This window comes from Equus caballus, chromosome 3, assembly GCF_041296265.1.
Source record: "Equus caballus isolate H_3958 breed thoroughbred chromosome 3, TB-T2T, whole genome shotgun sequence".
Taxonomy (NCBI): domain Eukaryota; kingdom Metazoa; phylum Chordata; class Mammalia; order Perissodactyla; family Equidae; genus Equus; species Equus caballus.
The window spans coordinates 63,473,683-63,494,783 of NC_091686.1; the positions used below are offsets into that span (position 1 = coordinate 63,473,683).

A 21,101-nucleotide genomic window follows, 5' to 3' on the forward strand; every position below is an offset into this window, starting at 1 on the left:
ATTAGAAAGGAAAGAGAGCTACTGGAGTAATACAGTCCAGGAGCAATTAAAGGAAAAATTGTCTTCCCTCTGGTATTTAATAATTTCTAAATATTCAGTTGCTGTGGTGGCTCTTTGCCTTTTAAGGAGCACAGGCTCCTTTGAGGATGAGTTCGAAACCTGTGGACCCTCATCCAGGAGGATGTACTCATTTGGGCACAAACTAACCAAACACTTTGACGTGTGATTTCAAGAAGCTAATAGCCCCACAGAAGTCCTTGGAGACCAGGTTAAGAACTCTGTCCCGTGTGATACTAACTTTTGAGCTTGAAGACCAGCTCTTCAACTGCCCATTTAGGTACCTAAATATTCTCTAAGCCCTTCAAACTTAATACATTTTAAAATGAACCTTCTTTCACGCTTCCGCATTCTCTCTCCCCAACCCAGACGGCACATCTGGATCATCTTTGTTCATTCGCTGCATTAGTCGAAGCCTCTCGTCCTAGAACCAGTTAAGACATCCTCTACTGCCCTCTGACATACCTGGTCAACGATTAAGACTTTAGTTTATTGCAAAAATGTCTCCTGAATCTGGTGTTTACATCTGCCTTCCTTGTTCAACAAGAGTCCAAGCTCCCCATTCTCTCTTTGAATCAATTATTCTAATATCTTCTAGCTGGCTTCCTGTCACCTCTTTTTTTACACTGATCTCAGAATTATATTTCTAATAAGTCAATTTGAAAAACAACCATGTCATCTCATTCTTAAAGAACCTTGTTATTGGGCCAGCCCCAGTGGCCTAGTGGTTAAATTCAGCGTGTTCCACTTTGGTGGCCTGGGTTTGGTTCACAGATGCAGACCTATACCACTCTGTTAGTGGCCATGCTGTTCTCGCAGCCCACATACTAAAAAATAGCAGAAGATTGGCATGGACGTTAGCTCAAGGCAAATCTCTCAGCAAAAAAAAGCAGAAGAAGAACTCTGCTATTCCCCCATTGCCAACATGGCAAAGGTCCAAATACTTAGCTTGACAATATACCTGCCTTTCAGCCTCTGTTCTCAGAGCTTTCCTGCTGCATGTGCTGTTTCTTTTCCTTGAGAGCTCCGTCTCCCACAAAATCTTATGTATTCCTTAGGACCCAGCTTAGCTGCCATCTCCTCTGTAAAGCATTTTTTTAGCTTCTCCAGGTAACATTAATTGCTCCCTCTTCTGTGGTTCTATAACATTCTGTTTATAACTCAGTTACAGTACTGTTAGATTATAATCATTTGTTTACATGTCTGCCCCCCGATAGTCTATGAGCTCACCCACTGGGAGAGGCCATGTCATAGTCATCTTTGTTTCTACAGGACTTAAATTGTCCCTGGCATAGGATAGGTACTCAGAAAATGCTTTTGCATGAATAAGTGTGTCCTCTGCCAGCCCACCTTGGAATTGGGTTTGTCATCCTAGGAAACCTGACAGTTGTATGGGACATGCATTGTTTTAAGGAAGGAAGGTAATCATGTTTGGAAATGAAAATACCAAGTACATAGAGTTTGGAATGTATAACGTCCTGGCCAAAATTACTCTTTTTCTTTCCTTATCGTTAATAGAATCTGATTTCCTTTTGTTCTAGTATTGGCGCCAAGTGTACCTGATCACAGTGCTTGCTATGATCCTGGCAGTGTTCTTTGCGCAGATTCATCCCAATTACCTCACACAGCAGTGGCAGAGGCTCCGTTCCGTCATCTTCTGTTCTGTTTCGGGCTATGGAGTGATCCCTACTCTTCACTGGGTTTGGCTCAATGGAGGGATCGGGGCTCCTATTGTGCAGGTGGGTTGAGTGTAGTCAATGTTTTTCCCATTCTTTTGTTCTTTTTCAGTTTTATTCCTTTTGCGTAAAGTAGTGTAATCAAGCCAAGTGAGTGGGTCTTTGTTACTTGAGAGCATATTGATGCCATAATTTTCACATCTATATAAATGAGCATTCCTTGCAGAAATAGAAGTCTGACTACTGTTTTTTCTGAGATATGTCTCTGTGAAATGATACATTCTTAGTTCTCTTTCTGGTACCATTAGTGTGTAAATACCCAAGTGCTTATCTGTGGAGGACAACTCGCAAGCTTCCAGCTTTGTCAGCTGGGGCAGGGATAATGCCAGTGATAACACAAAAACGGAAGTCAGAGCAGTTGATTTATTTTCTTGATTGGAGGAGGAGGAGTTGGGAAGGATTTTTTCTTGGACCTGTTGGGTTTGAGGTGCCTGTGGAATGTAGAAGTGGAAATAGGGTATGGACTTTAGGTCAGAGCTTGAGACTAGTGATAAAGACTGAAAATCATTATTGCATTGGTAGCTGGAGCCATGGGAGCATATTCCACCCACCAAGGAAAATATATCAAGAAATAGAAGAGCTGTCAGGTTAGGTGTTCTGGGGGAGCAGTTGGAGTGCATCAGGAAGAACCTCAGTGAGAACTCCTTGGCGTTCTTGAGAAGGGGATTCCAAATAAGACTTAGGTTCTTAGAGATCCATATAAAATGCTTTAAGCATGCACTAGAGAGTAAACTTGAGAATTTTTAACATAAGTAAATATACCAAGAAATCACAAACACTTGTTGCAATGGGACCTTATCTGGAATATGAGAACTTAAATGCAAGTTTTAGTCAAGAGAATCATATTGTTTTAGAAGAGGGGAACTAATAGTTAGCTTACATATATACTTTTATGAAATTGGCAGCAGTGTGGTGGAAAGCATTTGGGTATAAAAGGGTATAAAACTAAAAAGGACATTCTGTGATATAGTGAATTGAGTGATAATGATCTGGCCACTTTGCTAACTTGAGGACAAGGGTGATGCTGTCTTCATAAGATGAGGAAATTGAGAGAAAGGTGAGACAGTAGCAGTGAACTTGAGTGATCCTTGTATCTGTGAAAACGTCATTTTTCTGACATTTTTGATTCCCTGAAAATAAGTAAAGAAAATAGAATGAGGAACTGCTACTCTAGATTTCACTCTAACCAGAAATGAATAACTGGTTATTGACAGAAAAGTGACCAAAATTTTGGGATGAGGTAAATACATCCCTTTTAAGTTTATAATAACAAAGAAAGAGAACCAGACGCCTTAAGCCAGTGCATTTTAGAGAAATTCAGAAAAAAATGGCAACTCCCCTGTGTTTAGAAATCTTAGACTAGAAATACGGCTTAGGAAGACAATGGTCTTCAAGGCCAGAGAGCTGATGTCACAGATCGTTGCAGTGAAGAAGTAGAGGGAGACTTCCAGAGAAATTCCCCAATAAGCTCTAATTTTAAAAAGATGGAGAGTGAGGAACTTAACCAAAGGTGAAAAGTCCCAGATGGGCTAATCCTGGCAGGTAGGGTAGAGTTGTGTTCTGGAACGTTTGAGAAATCTGAGGTTGATTAGCCTGAAAATATAGGATTTAGGGAGGGCCGTGATAATTCTCGGATATTTGTCAAGGCAAGAAAAGTAATTTGTCTTTATTTTTTAAATGGTGTCTTGGTAAGTTAGGTTTATAACGAGAATTAGGAACAATATGTATAAATTATAGCTGGCTGATTTTTTAGGGCAAGGAAAAGCTTTCCAACAGAGCTGTGAGGTGGGCTGCTTCATATAGTAGTATTCAAGAGGACCATTTATTGGGGATGGTGGAAGAGATTTTCTTGTTGGGCCAAACCTCTTGGGTCTTTTCCAGCCGAAAGTCTCTGGTCTTTAGTCTCTATTATTCACCTGTTAACTGCATTCCCATACGTACTCCACCCGTGCACCTATATTGTAGATGGAGCTGGATGCAGTTTGGGACCTTCAGCCATGTTCAAGCTCTGACTCCCTTATACCCTAAACATTACGGCACTCTGTGCTCCACTCTCATGGACTGCTTCCTGCAGTGTTGAGAGCAGGGTTTCTGTTACTGGAGACTGTCTACAAAAGCAATTGAGATTTAGTAGGCTTAAATTCCACCTATGAATTCAACCTAATCTATAAATAAATTCATAATTAATTGGGAATTTAGTCACTATAGGAAGATCTGTGAAAAAAATACGTTTTGCTTTTCAGGACTTTGCACCCCGTGTAATTGTGATGTATGTGATTGCTCTTCTTGCTTTCCTATTCTACATTTCCAAAGTTCCAGAACGGTACTTTCCAGGTAGGTATTGCTTTTGTAGTGATTTTGTAACTTTATTCTAAATATATGGTAGAGATACATGCTTCAGAGCATCAAAACTTAGATTGATTTTTTCAATATTATTGATTATAGAACAGCTCTCCTATTCTTGAATATCTAAAACTGTAACTTTCAAAAGCCTTTCACAAACTTATCCTTTCATCCTCTCCATATGAGTTGACTCCAGTAGATGGGATTTCCACCATTTCATGATTATTAACTAGTGACAATCAGAAGACTCCCAGCCACTGCTTTTTTCTGGAGCACTAATCATCAATTACCATTTACTTTTTTATATACCAAAGTATTCTTAAAAATTAATTTATATATGAAGAGATCCATGAAACAAGAAATAAGACAAGAGACATAGGAAAATAAGAAGATAATGAAAAGAAGCCAGGTTTAGGATCACTTCACAAAATATCCATCATAAGGTTCTATGAAATAGATAAAGGCCACCAATCTGGCTTCCAATTTCCTGGCACTCAGACTAAGAGGAAAGTAATATAAGTTAAGGGTCTTTATGTCCCCAAGATATACACAAGCTAGTAACTCGAGGACAGATTTCCCTGCTTCTTCAGTGCAGAGATAAATTTTATGATGGAAGATAAGAGGACACTGGTAAAGTGAACAGTGTTCTCCAAAACATGTATATGCTTGTTTAGGAATCTCTGGACTCATGACTACTTGGGTTCAAATCTCACGTTGGCCACTGCCTAGCTGCAAGAGCTAATGTTACGTAAGCTTTCTCAGCTCTAGTTTCCTTATCTGAAACATGGAGATAATACTTTCTCTCATGGGATTATTGTGAGGATAAGATGAGAGAAAGCACATGAAACATAGAGCACAGTTCCTCACAAGTAGTAAGCACTTAGTAAATGTTAGCAATTATTATTTTGATGACATCCCTCAACCCCAGTCCCAGAAATGAAACGTAGTTTAGTAGGGGACTGGATGATGCCAGTCCAGGGGAGCTGTGGCTTGAGTAAAGAATAGCAGAGTACATAAAGCAGCGACTTTTTGGTTCTGAGGTCTAGAGGTAGGGGCGTAGTTTAAACTCAAACTGCAAGCTTGTCCCCCCTTTCTTCTGGGTTCAGAATCTCTTCCACAGTGACTCAAAGGCAGAATTGTGCCACTCGTCACGTGTGTTGGGGAGGAAGAAAGGATGAGAAACCCTGATCTGGAGAATGAATAGACCACAGAACTTCAGGCATTCCCTCTGTGCACTTGGTTTGACACCACTAAATTTTAAATAAGAATGGAATACAAAGAAGAACCTGAGTGTAAACGTTCGGATTTGGGAACTTAACTAGGATATGTCCCTGACTTGAAGACCACCCCATCCTCCAGGCAGGGCCAGAATTTTCCTCAGAAAACAGTTCTGGTAAAATAGATTTTGTATCACTTTATTAATAATTCTTTTATTATTGATTTCTCCTTCATCACGATACATTTAGAAAATGAACCATGAAACTTCTCCTGCACTATGTGATTATGGCAATGGTGTTTTTAGGCCTTAAAATATTGATCAGAGATCAGAAGTTCACAACTGTTAATATAAGACACCTATAAAAGGTCAAATGTGACATAACTCAACTTTTCTCCAGGATGAACTTGACATAAAATGTGCCCCATGTAGCTGCATGTGTAGTGGAGTACTGATGAATTTGAGCAGTGGAGCTATGGAGACCGTAAAAAATGGAAAGTCTTTACAGATAAAAGTGATATTCATGAGTGCATGGCTTAGAAACCTTGCCTGGCCAGTCCTCATTGATGACCTGGCTGTAAAGAGAAACACATGCAGTGGTGGTGAGATGGTGGGTGAATACTGTGAAATCAAAAAACTTAAACCTAAGCACTTACTTTTGGCTTAGATTAAATTTTTAAAAATACATGAACATCACAGTGGTATTTGATGGGTCCAAGATTTCCCAAGGCATCCGTGGACACAATTAAGTGGATCTGTGATACTTCTATTAGAATATAAGCAATTTTCTTGTAATCCTCTGTATTTCGTGCTTTTCAAAATGAGTCTGTGGGCTTCCCTAGACAGTCAAAGGATTCCCTGGCACCAAAAAAGGCTAAGAACCCCTACAGAAAGGATTCTGTTGACTTATACTTTAAAATCTACAGACCGTACCAATTATTATTCTTGGTAAGAAAAGACAGAAGATTAGAGAATATTTACATCACAGGACTATAGAAGCACAGTTAGTAAGAAAAAGATATTTACATTTAAATTTCTATGGCTGTGTATTTTGTTATTTACTTATTTTTCAAGAAGCTTCCCACATGTGAATTACTTAATCTCCTTGGAATTTAACCTTTACCACAAAGAGAAATTAAATAGTTCTCTTAGTTGTGTATGAACTAATCAACCTTAGTTAATTAATCCATTAGTAATTACATTTTTAAGATTATTCCATTAGTCTGATAGCACAAGATTCAGGTCTGAACTGTCTCCTTACACACCTGCTTGAAATAAAAAGTGCTTCTGGCAGGCATGTATCCAAATACAACGGTGTATCCCCGTCATACCTAACTCACTCCATGATTTGTAGCCCTCATTTCTTTTGCTTCTTTCATGTAATGTCTTTTCTTAGCAGATATATAAGTTGAGACATGGAGACAAAAGGTCAAATTCCCGAAATTAACTAAGTTAGATTTTGAAAACACACTTGGAATAGTATTTCTGAAATTCACCAGTGTACTTAACGAATAAAATCTTAAAATTAGACTCAAATATGAATTCATCCTTTTTTAAAAACATTTGGGTCTAAATTAATCTCCAGTCCATCTCAAGGTGCTCTGAGATTGCCAAAATCTTTTTGCTGCTAAGCCATATTTACAAGGCCAGAGATGGAAATATATTTTTATATTAATATCAAAATATCACAATCAATATTCTTTTCTTTCTACCTTCCCTTCTAGGACAACTAAACTACCTCGGATCAAGCCACCAAATATGGCATATCCTTGCAGTAGTAATGTTATACTGGTGGCATCAGTCAACAGTATATGTCATGCAGTACAGACATAGCAAGCCTTGTCCTGACTATGTTTCACATTTGTGAATTCAGGTATGGCCACCTGGTGTATTCAGTTGTTAAGCAATATATAATGGGGAGTTGTATACCCCACTATTTCTAAGATTCCCATTCGTTTTTTCCTTTTTCCTTTTGTTTAATATATCATGAGTAATACTTTATAAAAATGGAAAAATATACTTGGGGATCTGTAATAGTAACTGCTTTACTGGCCCTTAAAACTACTAATTTGCTGCTTGTACAGAGAGTGAAAATTAGTTGGCATTCGTAAGAAACATCTGAATAACAATGAATGTGAAACCAGTGTAGAAGTAGTATTCGTTTTACTTAACACCAGCTTAATTTCCTTAGGAAGGGCTCAGCTCCGTTACAAAATGGAGTCATCTTGTGATTACTCTAATAGAAGATATTTACATTAGATGATCAAGTTTAAGTGCCTGATAAAGGCAAGGGTTGTGATAGCCTATGCTTAACACAAGCCCAGATAGTGATTTGAATAATCACTAGCCTTTGAATACTTGTTTTTTGAGAAACTGGCACTTAAGATATTATTTCCTTTAGCTGTAGGTTCTCTTGTCCCTAGGAACATTGGATTTTTTAGTTTGCTAGAACAAAAACTTTAAGCCGTTTCTCCTTTAAGTTGAGAGAGGCATCGAGAAGAAGAAAAGAACTTGTGTTGTCATTTCCCATCAGATAAGAATCACTTTAAAACTGATTACATGATCAGGTGACAAATTCTGTGGTCTAATAACCAAGTTATTAGCCATTTAAGCTTTTTAATTTCAAATAATGTTATTTAATTCCATATAATAATTGAACTCTTGCCAGTGGATTGCAGGTTTTTGGTTCCAAAATTCCTGTAGCAGAAGAGCTTTTGCCTCTCTGAATTTGCAGTCCTAAATTTCCTGATGATAGGAGTTCCCAGCTATATGGGTGCTACTTTCAAGGCCGTAGAATCCAGATGGCCCAGTCTTGACCCTGGAATGAGCCTTAAGCCTTAGAACGAAGTCACGCAGATGCCCCATTTGATGATGTACCTGTGCTGGAGTCTCTGTTTATGCACATGTTAGCGTTGTATTGATAACCCAAAGTATTGATATACACTCTCTGATATTAGGGCCTGAAACATTATATTTGCTCTTTATTGTATATACTTAAAAAATAGATCTCACTGCCCTATCATACAACATAAACACTCTTGTTCTTTGGTCTTTTGCATAAATTAAATCCCTTAAAGCAATCATTCATAAAAACATATGTTGTTTATTGGAATATAAAATAGTATCCAAATTTCTTAACGGGTTGATATGAGCTGCTTTAAATACTGGTATATCTTCAGATCATTGGAATTAATAAATATCAGAAGTGTTGATTGATGGTGAAGCTTATTCCCAAAATGCCATTTGTACATCTGGTATTAGAAATATTACTTTAATGTGCCTCAGTTTATGCATCTGCAAAATTTTTATTTCTTTTCAGTGTAGTGTTTTTGGAATATAAATTTCCCATGCTAGTATCTCAGTAAGGAGGATTTTCCCCAGTAGGTTAAGGGCACACTGAATTGTACCCATTATCATGATGGAATACTACTTTGAAAATGGTTATTTTACCTCATAAGACCACAAATTTGATCCATATGCTTAGTGTGGTGTAATGATAATAGGATATTTTTCTTTAAAATATTGCTTATTGACTTACATGATGATATTGCTTTTAAATAGACGTTTTGTCATTTTGGCCAAACAGAATACACTGAATAGTTATAATTAATTTAAAAGTGAAGAAGTCTTAGTTATTTTAGGTCTGGCACCATTTTTATTATGAAATCTTCTCAAAATAAACACATAATGAACCTTAAGTTTCATTTCTAATTTTTAAAAATATTCCTGGTTTTTGTTACAGTGTATGATTTAATACTTGCCATCTGAATTAATAGATAAAAAGAGCATACTGTGTTTAATATTTTTTTTAATTTAAAAGGCATACAGGTCTGACTGTAGGGAGAATTAAACCATGTAAACATCTCATCTTTTTATGAAAATGTTAAGTATTTTAAGAAAGCTGTCCTCTCATTTTTTTCTTTACTATGATGTATTTATTATAAAGTAGAGGATGAATGAATGTGGATTGCTGTCAACTATAAATACTTCTGTATATCAGCATTTATTGACCACCTACTGTGTGCACATCACTACTGGCAAAATTTTTAAGACATTGTTAACATTAAAGAATAACTATTTAAAAATTGCCTACAAATCTGAGCCTTGTAATAATGTATACTTGTTATTTTTGTTTTATAGGTTTATTAAAATAAGATTAAAAGTACACTATTCAGCTACAGTACTAACAAGACTGGTTTTAATTTTACCAATGTGTAAACTATAAAAGCTCTTTACCTACAGACTTTACAAGTGCATTTTAAAATTATCCATGGCTGTTTTAAATTGTTTATAGTGACTTATAAGGTTGTAGTTAACTCATTGAAGAGACAGTGATCTTTCTATTTAAAGCCATTTTCAGATAGCAAGATAGTGCTTGTCTTTTTTGTTATTACAGGGAGTGCAATTCAGTAAGCTGCATGGCAGAATATGTATTCTGTAAATAAACTGGGTTTACTACATCACATTAAGTGCTGCTTGTCATTCTTCATAAAACATAACAGCTTCAACATCATGTTTTAGAATCAGGAATGAAGATTCAGGGACTATCTGTCACATCTTATGGCATCCCACCTGGACAAAGTAAGCGGGCTGAAGATTGCGATTGACTGGCGTAATCCTTTGCCCTGTGTTAAATGTCAAGGGGCAAAGCCTGCACTTCTGGATTGCGGCTGGTTGCTGAGCTGAGTAGGTCCATAGCCTCCCAAACTGTCAATCCCAGTAACTCCACCCCTGCCGAGGTGTGAGGTGAAGAATCAGCTGAGCTGTTGGCGGAGGGGCGGACGTGTCTTTTACATGCATTGTCCCCATAACTGTTTATACTGAAAAGAGGTACAGATGCTATTGAGTACGTATGTCCCCCGAAATTCTGTGTCATAGTTCCTGAGGAGGGTAGCAAGGTAATGATCCAAAACTGAAACCACCTTGAGAAAAGGTTTTCAGAAGGGAGAGGTAATGGCGGCAGGGGTCTCTCTCTTGTGAAAAGTGAAGCTTCCATCCCCGGAGGGCAGGAATGGCAGCCGCCATGGTTCTAGTCCTGCTCTATAAATCCGGGACGAAAAACACTACAGAGCAAACGTGATTTCAGTAGTTCCAACCATCTGAAGCAAAAGTGAACTATCTCTTTTTAAATATGCAACAAATAATATTTCAGAAGCTCATGCCTTCAGTGTGAGAATATGAAATACCTCTGACATGTGATGCCGGAGCTGGACTTCCTTAAAGAGGGATTTGCTCTTCATTAAGTAGCTCTAATTGCGGCATCCAGTCTTCTCTAAAGAAGGTAACTCTAATTGAATTTGAACAGTGGTACATTCCACACTTTTTTTATGTAACTTTTCTAACCATTTGCGCTATTTTGTTCCTCTGTACTATTTAGTAAAAGGACACAAAACCCTTAATTTTCCACATAACTTTAGATAAATGTTACTAGTTCCAAAAAAAGTTCATTCATAACTAGTAAGATGAATCTCTCTACCAGCCAACAGTCTAAGACTCCAGTTTATCAAATAATTCATAAGATAACATTGCGATCTTGATGCCAAACTTCTCTGTCAATCCCATAAATGGGTTTTCTCTTTAACATGCTAAAGCTGCTTTTCTGACATAATCAAGGGTTACAATATTTACGCAACTGTTTTTTAACAGTTCTATGTTACCGGTTTTTAAGGAGTTTAAAAAATAAATTATACATAATGCAAAAACTATGCCAAACATTCAGAAAGTACTTCAAAGTCTTATGTTTTTGCCTTGCCTTCGTCAGTGTGAGTCTCAGGAATTGTAGCGCCTGGACAAACTGTGCTATTAAGTGATGGTGCTGCAAAAATGCTAGGGCAAAATGGGTGTGCGCATTTACCTCCCAAACCGTGAGCTCCTGCAGAAGTGAGATCTAGTCTTATTCATGCTTCTGTTCCAATGGCTGGTGCATAATAGGTGCTTAAAGTCTGTGGTGTGAACAAAAGAACTGAATAGAAGTTTACATCCAAAACTTTTAATAAGACAAATAATTAAAAACTCTGAAGTCACTGATTATAAAGAATATGCAATCCATTTGGGATTTATTGCATTTAAAGAAAGCAGATTATTAAAACAGTAGGTATGATAAATACAGTAAGAAAATAACTTTAAATTTCAAACAAAACAAAGTAAATGAAGGACAGAATTCAGTCAATAAGAATAAGCAATGTAAAGGCAATAAAGTAGCTAAATCAGTTAGTGCTTAATTAGATCAAAGAAGGAAAAAGCAACTGATTCTTCCTCATGACAGTTTCCCAGCTAGATCTGAGGATTGAAGTTATTTAGAAAGTATGTTTTATAACAATTAGAAATATAATAAAGATGTAAATCAGGTTTATTAAAAGTTAAAGTTATTTGCTTAGTGGTACATAAAAGGCTTCAGAAAATTCAAGTTTAACAAAAAATGGAAGTGTAATCAAAGAAAGTGCACTTAAAGCTGTTTGTCAGCAATTAAAAAGTAGCTTACTATTACTATACTGGTTACTAGTAGACGACTTTTCAATCGCAAAGAGCGTAGTAATAACAATTCTCTTTCAAAAGTAGCACAACATATTTTTAAATAAAAGTAACCCCAAATGATGACCCTTTGCATTTTCATCTAATTCTTTTAGTGGCTTTTGCAAACCCTCACTAGAAGTGAATGTTCTTTTAGTAATGATTGTGGTTGCAATTCCTTTTAAAATTTAAAAATTCACATTAACTCTGCAGTAATGAGATGTGACGTGTGCATGCATGTATGTGTTTATATATTTATCTTAATATATAAACACCACTATGTATAAAAGTTTTCAAATAAACTATCATTTATGTTATTCTCACAGTAGATATGTCATCTCATTCTCACAGTAGATCTGTCAGCTCAATATTGGACCTAAAAATGACGAGTAATTTTGCTGAAAAGAAAAAGTTGACTGCACATTCTACATATAACAAATGTACCCAAACTCCTCAGAACTAGTGATATTAATACATGTGTACCTTCTAGCAATGCTTATGTGAAGTACCAAAGTCTAAAATAAAGCAAGCAGAGTAGCCGAATAGTAAGAAAACTGCTCTGCCTGATGAACAGCGGAGTAGAAGAGTGGGCCCCATCTTAGTATTTTCCACCAGCAAGAGGACCACACTCTAACACTGTTAAACAATAAACAAGGTAGGAACAAAAGGTGCATCTATCTACAATTCCAAATAATGTCTTAACTGTGCCCAAATACACGCAGGGAAGGGGCAGGTGAGTGGAAGAATTACACTATTTTCTGATAGATACTTCTGAATCGCTTCTGAACTAAGTATTCTGTCGGTTAAATTTTCATCCAGCCTCCAACCTTTCCTCCTCCACCTAATATATATACCAAGCGACTCTTGTGTCTTAGCAGATACATTCTTCAATGCTATAAAAGCTGATCTTTTTAACACCAACATTTTGCGGAAGTGATAATATTAAAATAATTAAGTAAATGGTCCACTTTTTAAAAGATTACTCAAAATCAACAAGCATTATTAAAGCTGTTAGGACAAAATAACTTTGGCCTCAGATTTTTGCTAGCTTCATATTTTACTTCCCTTAGTGATGTTCAAGTATTACAGGTTTAGAGTTATGACTACTTTACATGCTAAAGAAGCACAGAGGACACCTGATTAATAATAGGAAAATAATTTTTCAACTTTCCTTCCTTAAACAGGAACTGGACCATCCTATTATAAAGCCAAAGTTTTACTGAGTGCTGTGTGCCACGTATGTATCAGGCTCTTTCACATGCCTTGGGAGCTTTATTCTCCTAATTCTCATATGAGCATCAGCTGTGTGGAGTGACTTCCATCTTAACAGTAGAGGGAGGAGATGATGGAAAATGGAAAGCAAGCCTAATCCTGTCCTCCTTGGGAAAATGTCTCTTTTTCAACACAAAGGGATCTTCCCATTTCTATCCCATTGGGTCCCCTACTGAATCCTAAATGTTTCCTCTGAGTTATAATCTCAAAAGAGGAAAGTCACTGGGCTGTGATATAATAAACATAAGAATGTAAATGTTTTAAACAATGTTAAAGTTGTTTCCTTAGAATTTACCCAACATTATAAGCCAAAGTGTCTACATCAGTGTCTAAATCATTTAAAATTCAGTGTATTAAAAAGCAAGTAAGCGAGGCCTTGGTATCAGATAGACTGTAGGTATTTCATGTATCCACCCCAAGGAGACCACACTAATCACCCACTACCACTTGTAAATTATGAGACTTATGAGGTCTAGCAGAGACCAAGGCCAAGGACTAAAATAGTCAAAGAAGCATACTGTGTACATGTCAACCAACAGATTTTCATTAAAAAAAAAACTGTTTGATACAAACCTACTGTAGTTCATGAATTTACTATGTGTAATCAACTCTTCACTTTGAAAAGAAAGTATCAGTTGAATCTACTTTGTAAAGTTTTAAAGAACATCTACTTGAGCATTTGCATTAGCAGTATTAATCAACCTGAGAATCAGAAAAAAAAGGTGCAAACATAATATTTGCCTTTGGCACAAGGACAAGTAACTGGTGCAGTCGGGCTCTACAAGAATAGCTCTTTAGCAATCTGTAATGCTTGGTCTGCCTCTGCTACACTGTGGTTCACATATTGCTTCCCCTTTGTCCACAAATTTATATCTGATTGAAAAGATAAGAGGAAAGAGAAGCAATAAAAAATGAATATATGATTTAGTCACATATACTTTACTTCTGTCCAAGTTTAGAACTGTGAGAACAGGCAAATAGCTCATCCCGATTGGGGCACTATCATTAAGAGATTCTAATAAGATTACTCATATTGTTTAACTGGGTTCAGAGAGTTAATTTAAAATATATCAATCAAGGAGAGTGCCAGTTGATAAGACTTTCCACCCCTTTTTGTAAATAGCTTTAACAGTTCTAGAAACTTCTAAATGTTAATTTGATAGGGAAGGACAGTTAATTATAACTTAAAATAGCTGGAGGGCTGGCCTGGTGGCATAGTGGTTAAGTCTGCGCACTCCACTTTGGTGGCCCAGGGTTTGCTCATTCAGATCCCAGGCGCGGACCTACGCACCACTTGGCAAGCCATGCTGTGGTAGGCACCCCAATATAAAGTCGAGGAAGATGGGCACAGATGTTAGCTCAGGGCCAGTCTTCCTCAGCAAAAAGAGGAGAATTGGTGGTGGATGTTAGCTCAGGGCTAATCTTCCTCAAAAAAAAAGAAAGAAAGAGGGGCTAGTGCAGTGGCACAGGGGTTAAGTTCGCACATTCTGCTTCGGTGGCCCAGGGTTTGCCAGTTCGGATCCCGGGTGCAGACATGGCATGGCTTGGCAAGCTATGCTGTGGTAGGCATCCCACATATGAAATAGAGGAAGATGGGCACAGATGTTAGCTCAGGACCAGTGTTCCTCAGCAAAAAGAGGAGGATTGGCAGCAGATGTTAGCTCAGGGCTCATCTTGCTCAAAAAAGAAAAAAAAAGGAAAAAATAGTTGGAGACACAGGAAGCACAGATACTGTATTCACATTAATTCATATGTGTAATTCTATCTTATTAAACAATTTCTACAAAATCTCAAGTTTCTAATTAGGATTTGTGGTGTAGATAAAGGCAATTTGGTAGCTGGGTTCTTTTGACTAAAGACACCATCATCTAGCACAGTTGCTAGTCCCTCACCATCCAGCGCCTCACAGCCAACCTTAAGATCTTGCGTGTCAGTGCAGAGGTACTTGCAGCAGGATTTGCGAGTCCTGCCTATAAGGCTTTGTGGGTTTCACTGCTGTGCACTTTATTAAAACTACTCCACCCTCCAAACCTAACTAACAAGTTGTTGCTCACGACGTGGGGAATATTTGGTGAGGGTGGTAATTTAATAAAGTACATGATTAAATGCAACATGATTTTACATTGTAAACGTCTTAAAAACTCAGGGTTTCAGCTATGTATCTTTTTCCTGAAACAAAATTTCTGCGTAACCCTTGTCCTCCCAGTTTTCCAATAATCTGCTTTATTAGGGACAATGATTAATAAAAGTTTTGAGCAAGAAGCCATTTAAAAACAATATAGTGTTCCTCAAGTCCTCTTTTTTCTCTCTTCTGTTTTTTTCTTTTACATTTTCCACACATCAGATACTTGTCTTAGTTTCTGTTCTAGGCTTCTATGCAGATATTCCATATTAATGGCACTTGTTTGTTAAAATGGAGCAGCTTTAGGCACAATCGTCAGTTACTTCTGGCTCTGCTCTGTAGAGAAAGGCCTAAGGACTCAATCTCTGCGCTCTCCAGATAAGAACTTTCTAATTCTTGACAAGAACTAGATTGATTTATTTTTTTAACATGGTGGAAATTAGAACAGACCTTAAAAAATCCACAAATCCAACTGGTGTTATGTACAAATAAGCTTAGTTTTAGATGCTGGGTGCTGGAATGAGTCTGGGATATGCACAGGAAAGTGACATTCTGTTATAAAAACCACGACGCTGCTTTCCAGTCCCTTTTCAGTGGCTACACAACTGGAAAGGGGCCACGTGCTCTCACTGGATTTCTGTACGGTGATGTCGGTGGCTGAAACCCTGGCTTAGAGCTTGCAGTTTAGCTCCCTTTTCTCCCGTGTGGAAGAGACATCAGGTCACTACCCTGTGGAGAGATTTCCTTTTTCTATTTGGTTTATTTAAAAATCACTTATTCTGATTGACCTGTAAGAATGAATGATATAAAGAGCTATACAAATAAATTTTTTCAAATTGATAAAACTATTCATACTTTTTTGAAACAGGAGTTAACACGAAGAGTCTGTCAGAAGTATCTACTGTTTAGAAGGAAATGGAGCAGCACCAAATGGGTCTAATTCGACTGATTGGGACTGTTGGGACTGATGTGAAGTGGTGCTTTGCACCACAAGTTCTGTAAAGGGCACGGCACCAAAATCATCCATTTTCAACGCATCTGCACTGTGGAATGACCCATGTAGTGAATTCGGTCTTGGCCGCCCAGGCAGGACGGGATTGTGTTCAGCACGGATGTCACTCAGGCCCTGATGTGAAGGGTGCCACGGCAGGTCCGGAGGATGGAAGGGCTTGGCACCGAAGGGGTCCAACAGACTCTCCTCGGGTTGCAGGACATTCCCTCTGTCCTTCCCGTCAGTCAGTGCAACACTGATGTTCTCCTTGGAGTCTGAGATGGTTAAAAATTCATTGCTGCTTTGAGAGTCTCGGCGGCCCACTTTTTTGTGCCTGCGAGCCCGCTCTGGAGTGCGGTAGGTGGGCTTCACAGTCTTCTTTGTGCTAGTTGGCGTGCCATGATGCCGCTTCCCATTACTTTTGGACATATCCTGCTTGGTGCGCCTTTGGCGAGAAGACAGTTTCTGTAAGCTACGCTGTTTAACTTTTTGCTGCTGACTCCCAGTGATTTCCTCAAAGGGCACAAGTCCAAAAAGGTCCTCGTTGCTGCCACTTTTACCTGTTGATGTGGCAAAGGGCTGAAATGGAGTAGAGCCAAATATATCTACACTTTTGGGACAACCAGGGAGAGTATGTGCTTCGGGCCCCACTGCACGGCAGTCGTGTATATTCACCTTCTTGCTAAAGGGTGCCTTTGTGAATACATCAAATTCTTCTTGCTCTGGTCCCACAGTAGGAAAATGGATCTGCTGAGAGAGATTCTTTTCATTCTCTCCTTGTTGGGACTGTTGAGCACGCACTGCAAAGAAGGGGACAGCGCCAAATACATCAAACTCCTGTTTGGGAGTCTCCAATGCAACATCAGAAGGCAGCTGGGTTGGGGTGAGGAGTGTTATATTGGGTTCTTGGATGGGTCCACTGCCAGGTTTGTCTCTGCAGACAGGGCTCACATCACTGTACTTTGCTTTGGCCTGCTCATAATCAGAATCGGAGCTGTGTTTCTCCTCCTCTTCCTCATCTTCAGAATCCATGAGGAGAGGCCTGTGACCCAGATTTTCCGGTTCGGTATCGTCATCATTAAAATCTCCTTGCTCTCCCTGAAGAACTTCTTCATCCTCTTGCTCTTCCTCTTCACTGCTCTTGGGAGAAGGGGGATCAGATTCAAAATCACTTTCAGATTCGTCGTTCCCCTTTTGCACTTGACCCTGTACTGATGAATTCTCTGAGGCTTTCTTTCCAGTCCGGTGGTCTTTAGATACTGGACTGACTTTTCTATTCTTGATAGGGCTTGCAGTGCTGTTTTCTTGATTTATGGATGAATGTTCAATTTGCTTTTCAGGGGAACCTGAAGATTCAAAGAAAAATTATTATAGCTTTCCAATGCACTTCAAAAACCATTTGCACTAAACAACATGTACCAACACAAAGCATTACCAATCCCTCATACGAGTCCCCTTAGAGGAAGAAATAATGTCAATTCTTTGTCATTAGGCTTAGGAAATGCACTTGTCCTCAACTAGATGGCTACGTCCTTTAGTGCAGACAGATTTGTCTCCATACCCTACACAGCACCTTCTCATCTTAGGCCCTCACTGACAGCTAAGTTTTATTTACAGAACCCAAAACAGGACTCTGAATATAGTACACGAGGAAATTTTCTTCTTCCACCTTCAAAATAAGATTATTCAGCTAGTTGCCCCTACCTTAGATCCCACATTTACCAAACAACCTTCTGCTTATAATTCAACTCTATTATAAAGTTTTCCCATAGAGATCAACAAGCATGAATAGCTTGTCTGCTTAGTTATATGTCTCACTATAATTTTTTTAATTGGCATTCTGGTTTTTTGTCAACTAGAATCTTATAAGTTGGGTTAACATGAGTGCATCCCCATAGCCTCAACAAAGCTAAGGACCACGTCCTGAACTGGGACAGTACCAAGGACATCTGCCTTCTCTAGATAACACATCTTCCTTTAACTATCATAATACTAGACATTGCATTAAAAGCATTCTACCTGTAAAAAAAATCTTAACTATCAGTATGTTCACTGTGCGATAGGTAATAAAATTGCATCGAACAAATATAATGCTTTACAATTTCACTGAATGGTATGTAAGAAAGAAAGATAGTATATTAGTTTACATGGAAATATACTGCCCTCCCAATACACTGGTATATTAAATTGACTTTCCAGAGGTAGGGATCAATTTGAATGGATCCAACCACATATCCATTGATTCCTTCCCCTTCTTTGACTAAGATCAAAGAGTTTCAAAACAATTAGCTAGAGTTGGAAGTGTAGTCTGTGGTCATGAAAACTAATTAGCTTATGATGGAAGGACCATTACGGTCTTGTTATTAACATGGTGATCCCTATGGCATATGACACCTCTGAGTTATTTCTTTTCCTTTCAAAGTCAGCACTGTTGTCTTCCCACCTCTCTGACTATTCCTTCTTGGTCCTATCTTTAGAGACTTCTCTTTCCTAACATCTCCTTAATGTATGTTCCCCAGGCTTCTATCATTGGCTGTCTTTCTCCCTCTGCATGTCCTCCCCTGGGTCTTAACTTCTTGTGTGTTAACTGCCACATATACCATAATCACTGGATCTCTAATATTTACCATGAATACTTATCTTATTCATCTAACACTTATCATGAATATGTATCCTAGCATTACTTCAAATACAGTAATTTCAAAAGAGATCATCTTTCCTCTTCTGTGCTCCTCACCAGTTCCTTCTAAATTAGTGAACAACACTTCCGTCTACTAGTTCTGCAAAGCAGCAGAAATCTGGAAATCATCTTCCCTCTTCCCACCAAATAGTGTTTTTCAAATCTCTTGAATCTGCTCCCTCCTCTCCCTCTGCCAGGTATCTATTTCATTCCCTCCTTATCTCTCATCTGGCAACTCTTTAGCTTCTAAACTCGCCCGTCAGCCTCCACTCCCATATCCCTCAAACTGCTCCTCTACACTGACACCAGGATGACTCTTCATATGGCCACTGCTTAAAACCTTTCCCTGGCTCTCTAAAGTCTCAGCCCTTAGCCCAGCACTTCTCTATCTGGATTCTGTCCGACCACATCTTTAAGCCTCAGACCCTGATGTTTCCCATGGGTATCCTTCATTATAGCCACACCCAAACTCTCCCTACTCAGACACCGAAGAGATTTGCATAAAGTTTTTTTGAGCTATCTTGCTATCCAACCTCTTAATGTTGGCTATCAGAAACAGGAACCTAGTAGATCTGGGTATCAAGGGGCACTGTGCTGTTTTAACATCTCTCTACCATTGTAATACCGGACCTCAGTATGAATCCCACTCCCACCTGACTTGCCTAGTGTACCTGGCTGTATTTCAAGACCCAGCCCATGTCACAGCCCTTCAGAGGCACTCCTCAAAAAATACCCATATTTGGTGGTCCTGATGAATCTAGTACAAGCCTTAACTGTAGCACCTATTGTACTGTATTACAGTTATTTGTTTGTCTGTTTTCCCTACTTGATTATGAGCTCTTAAACACAGGCCTATTTATCATTTACCTCATATATCATTCATCTCTATGCTAGCACTGTGCTCAATCAATATTTGTTGAATGAAACAATCAGTAACTACTCTGAGCTCATAGCTATGGACACGTAAGTATTCAGTATACTCAGAATACAATAAAGAAAGTAACAGAAAAATAAACTGTTTACATTTGAGATGTTTTTGCCTCAGAATTCAGTCACTCACATTGTTTTATTTGATTCAACGAAACATTTTATAGGGCACTTTACTACATGCTGTATACACTGATCATACATTGGTGAATAAACAAACAGTCTCTGCCTTCAGGAGTCTACAATCCAGCGTGGGAGACAGAGAGTGTAAGTAAACTTAGATTGTGACGGGCGCTCTGAAGTAACAGGGCAGGGCGCAAATCCCGGGGCCAGGGGAAGGGGCGCATAAACCTGCTCCGGACAGTCAGCGGAGGCCTCCCGAACGAGATGACAGTTAAGACTGAGCAGTGAGAAGGAGCCAGCCGTGCAAACGACAGGCAGAAAGCTGCTCCAAGGAAAAGCTACAGCAATGAGAAGGCCAATTCAAAAGAGGCTGGCATGTGTAAGGGACCGAAAATAGGCCAGTGTGCCTGGCGCACAGTGAGCAAGGGGAACACTGTACAGATGAAGTAGGAAAGGGGAAAGGACGCGGCTGTGAAGGTCCATTTAAGGCCATGATAAGGAGTTTGGATTTTGTTCGAAATTCAGTGTGCAGTGGGAGGCCATTACAAGGCTTTATTTAAAATGGATGTCATGGTCAGATTTACATTTCAAAAAGATAACTCACAGCCATGTAGAAAAAGGACTGAAGAGAGGGGTGCAAAAGTGGGGAGAGTAGGGAAGAGGAAACTAGTAATTCAAGTTAGAGATGATGGTGCCCTTGGACGATGGTGGTGGCAGGGTAAATAGAAGTGGAAGAATTGGAGAGAGATTGAAGAGAAAAACTCTAGATGGATGGTAGTGCCATTAATACAAACAGTAAAGAGTGAGTTAATAAATTGGGAAGTAGAGGAGATGAACACAAATTTGGTTTGGGACACAACGCTTGAGGGATCTGTGAGACATTAAGTGCAAGCAGGTATCTGTGGCTTGAACACAATGGTTGGGTTTTGGCTGGAGAAAACAGATTTGGAGTCATCACCACGCAGAGGGTATGTAGAAAGTCCAAGTCTGAAGGAAATCACCTGGAAGAGAGTACAGAAGAAGAAAAGGGGATCCAACACTGAGCCCTCAGGTATAAAACATTCAGAAGTCAGCAGAGGAACGTGCAAAGCAAACTGGAAACTGCTACAGAAGGCGACCAGAAC

The 21,101-nt window shown here is 38.8% G+C and overlaps 2 protein-coding genes across 17 annotated transcripts in view; one reads left to right on the plus strand and one right to left on the minus strand.

Moving 5' to 3' along the window:
- PAQR3 (progestin and adipoQ receptor family member 3) overlaps positions 1-19,942 on the plus strand; it is a 36,610-nt gene extending 16,668 nt beyond the window's left edge. For 3 of the 14 annotated variants that reach the window (XR_002806981.2, XR_011437072.1, XR_011437071.1), the window contains 5 exons: positions 1,599-1,796; positions 4,037-4,127; positions 7,077-7,225; positions 13,047-13,099; positions 16,125-19,942. Coding sequence is in view for 11 of the 14 variants with exons in the window: in XM_023637876.2 (XP_023493644.1) it covers positions 1,599-1,796; positions 4,037-4,127; positions 7,077-7,219 (432 nt within the window). In the remaining 3 variants the exon portion in view is untranslated. Of the gene's footprint in view, positions 1-1,598; positions 1,797-4,036; positions 4,128-7,076; positions 9,816-13,046; positions 14,700-16,124 lie in introns of those variants that run through there. The other 11 variants (XM_023637876.2, XM_070262334.1, XM_070262335.1 and 8 more) reach the window with 6 other exon arrangements.
- The window catches only part of BMP2K (BMP2 inducible kinase), a 118,334-nt gene continuing 108,558 nt past the window's right edge, over positions 11,326-21,101 (minus strand). For all 3 annotated transcript variants that reach the window (XM_023637871.2, XM_023637869.2, XM_023637872.2), the window contains one exon: positions 11,326-17,593. In XM_023637871.2, the coding sequence (XP_023493639.2) occupies positions 16,155-17,593 (1,439 nt within the window). In that variant the 3' untranslated portion in view covers positions 11,326-16,154. The remainder of the gene's footprint in view (positions 17,594-21,101) is intronic.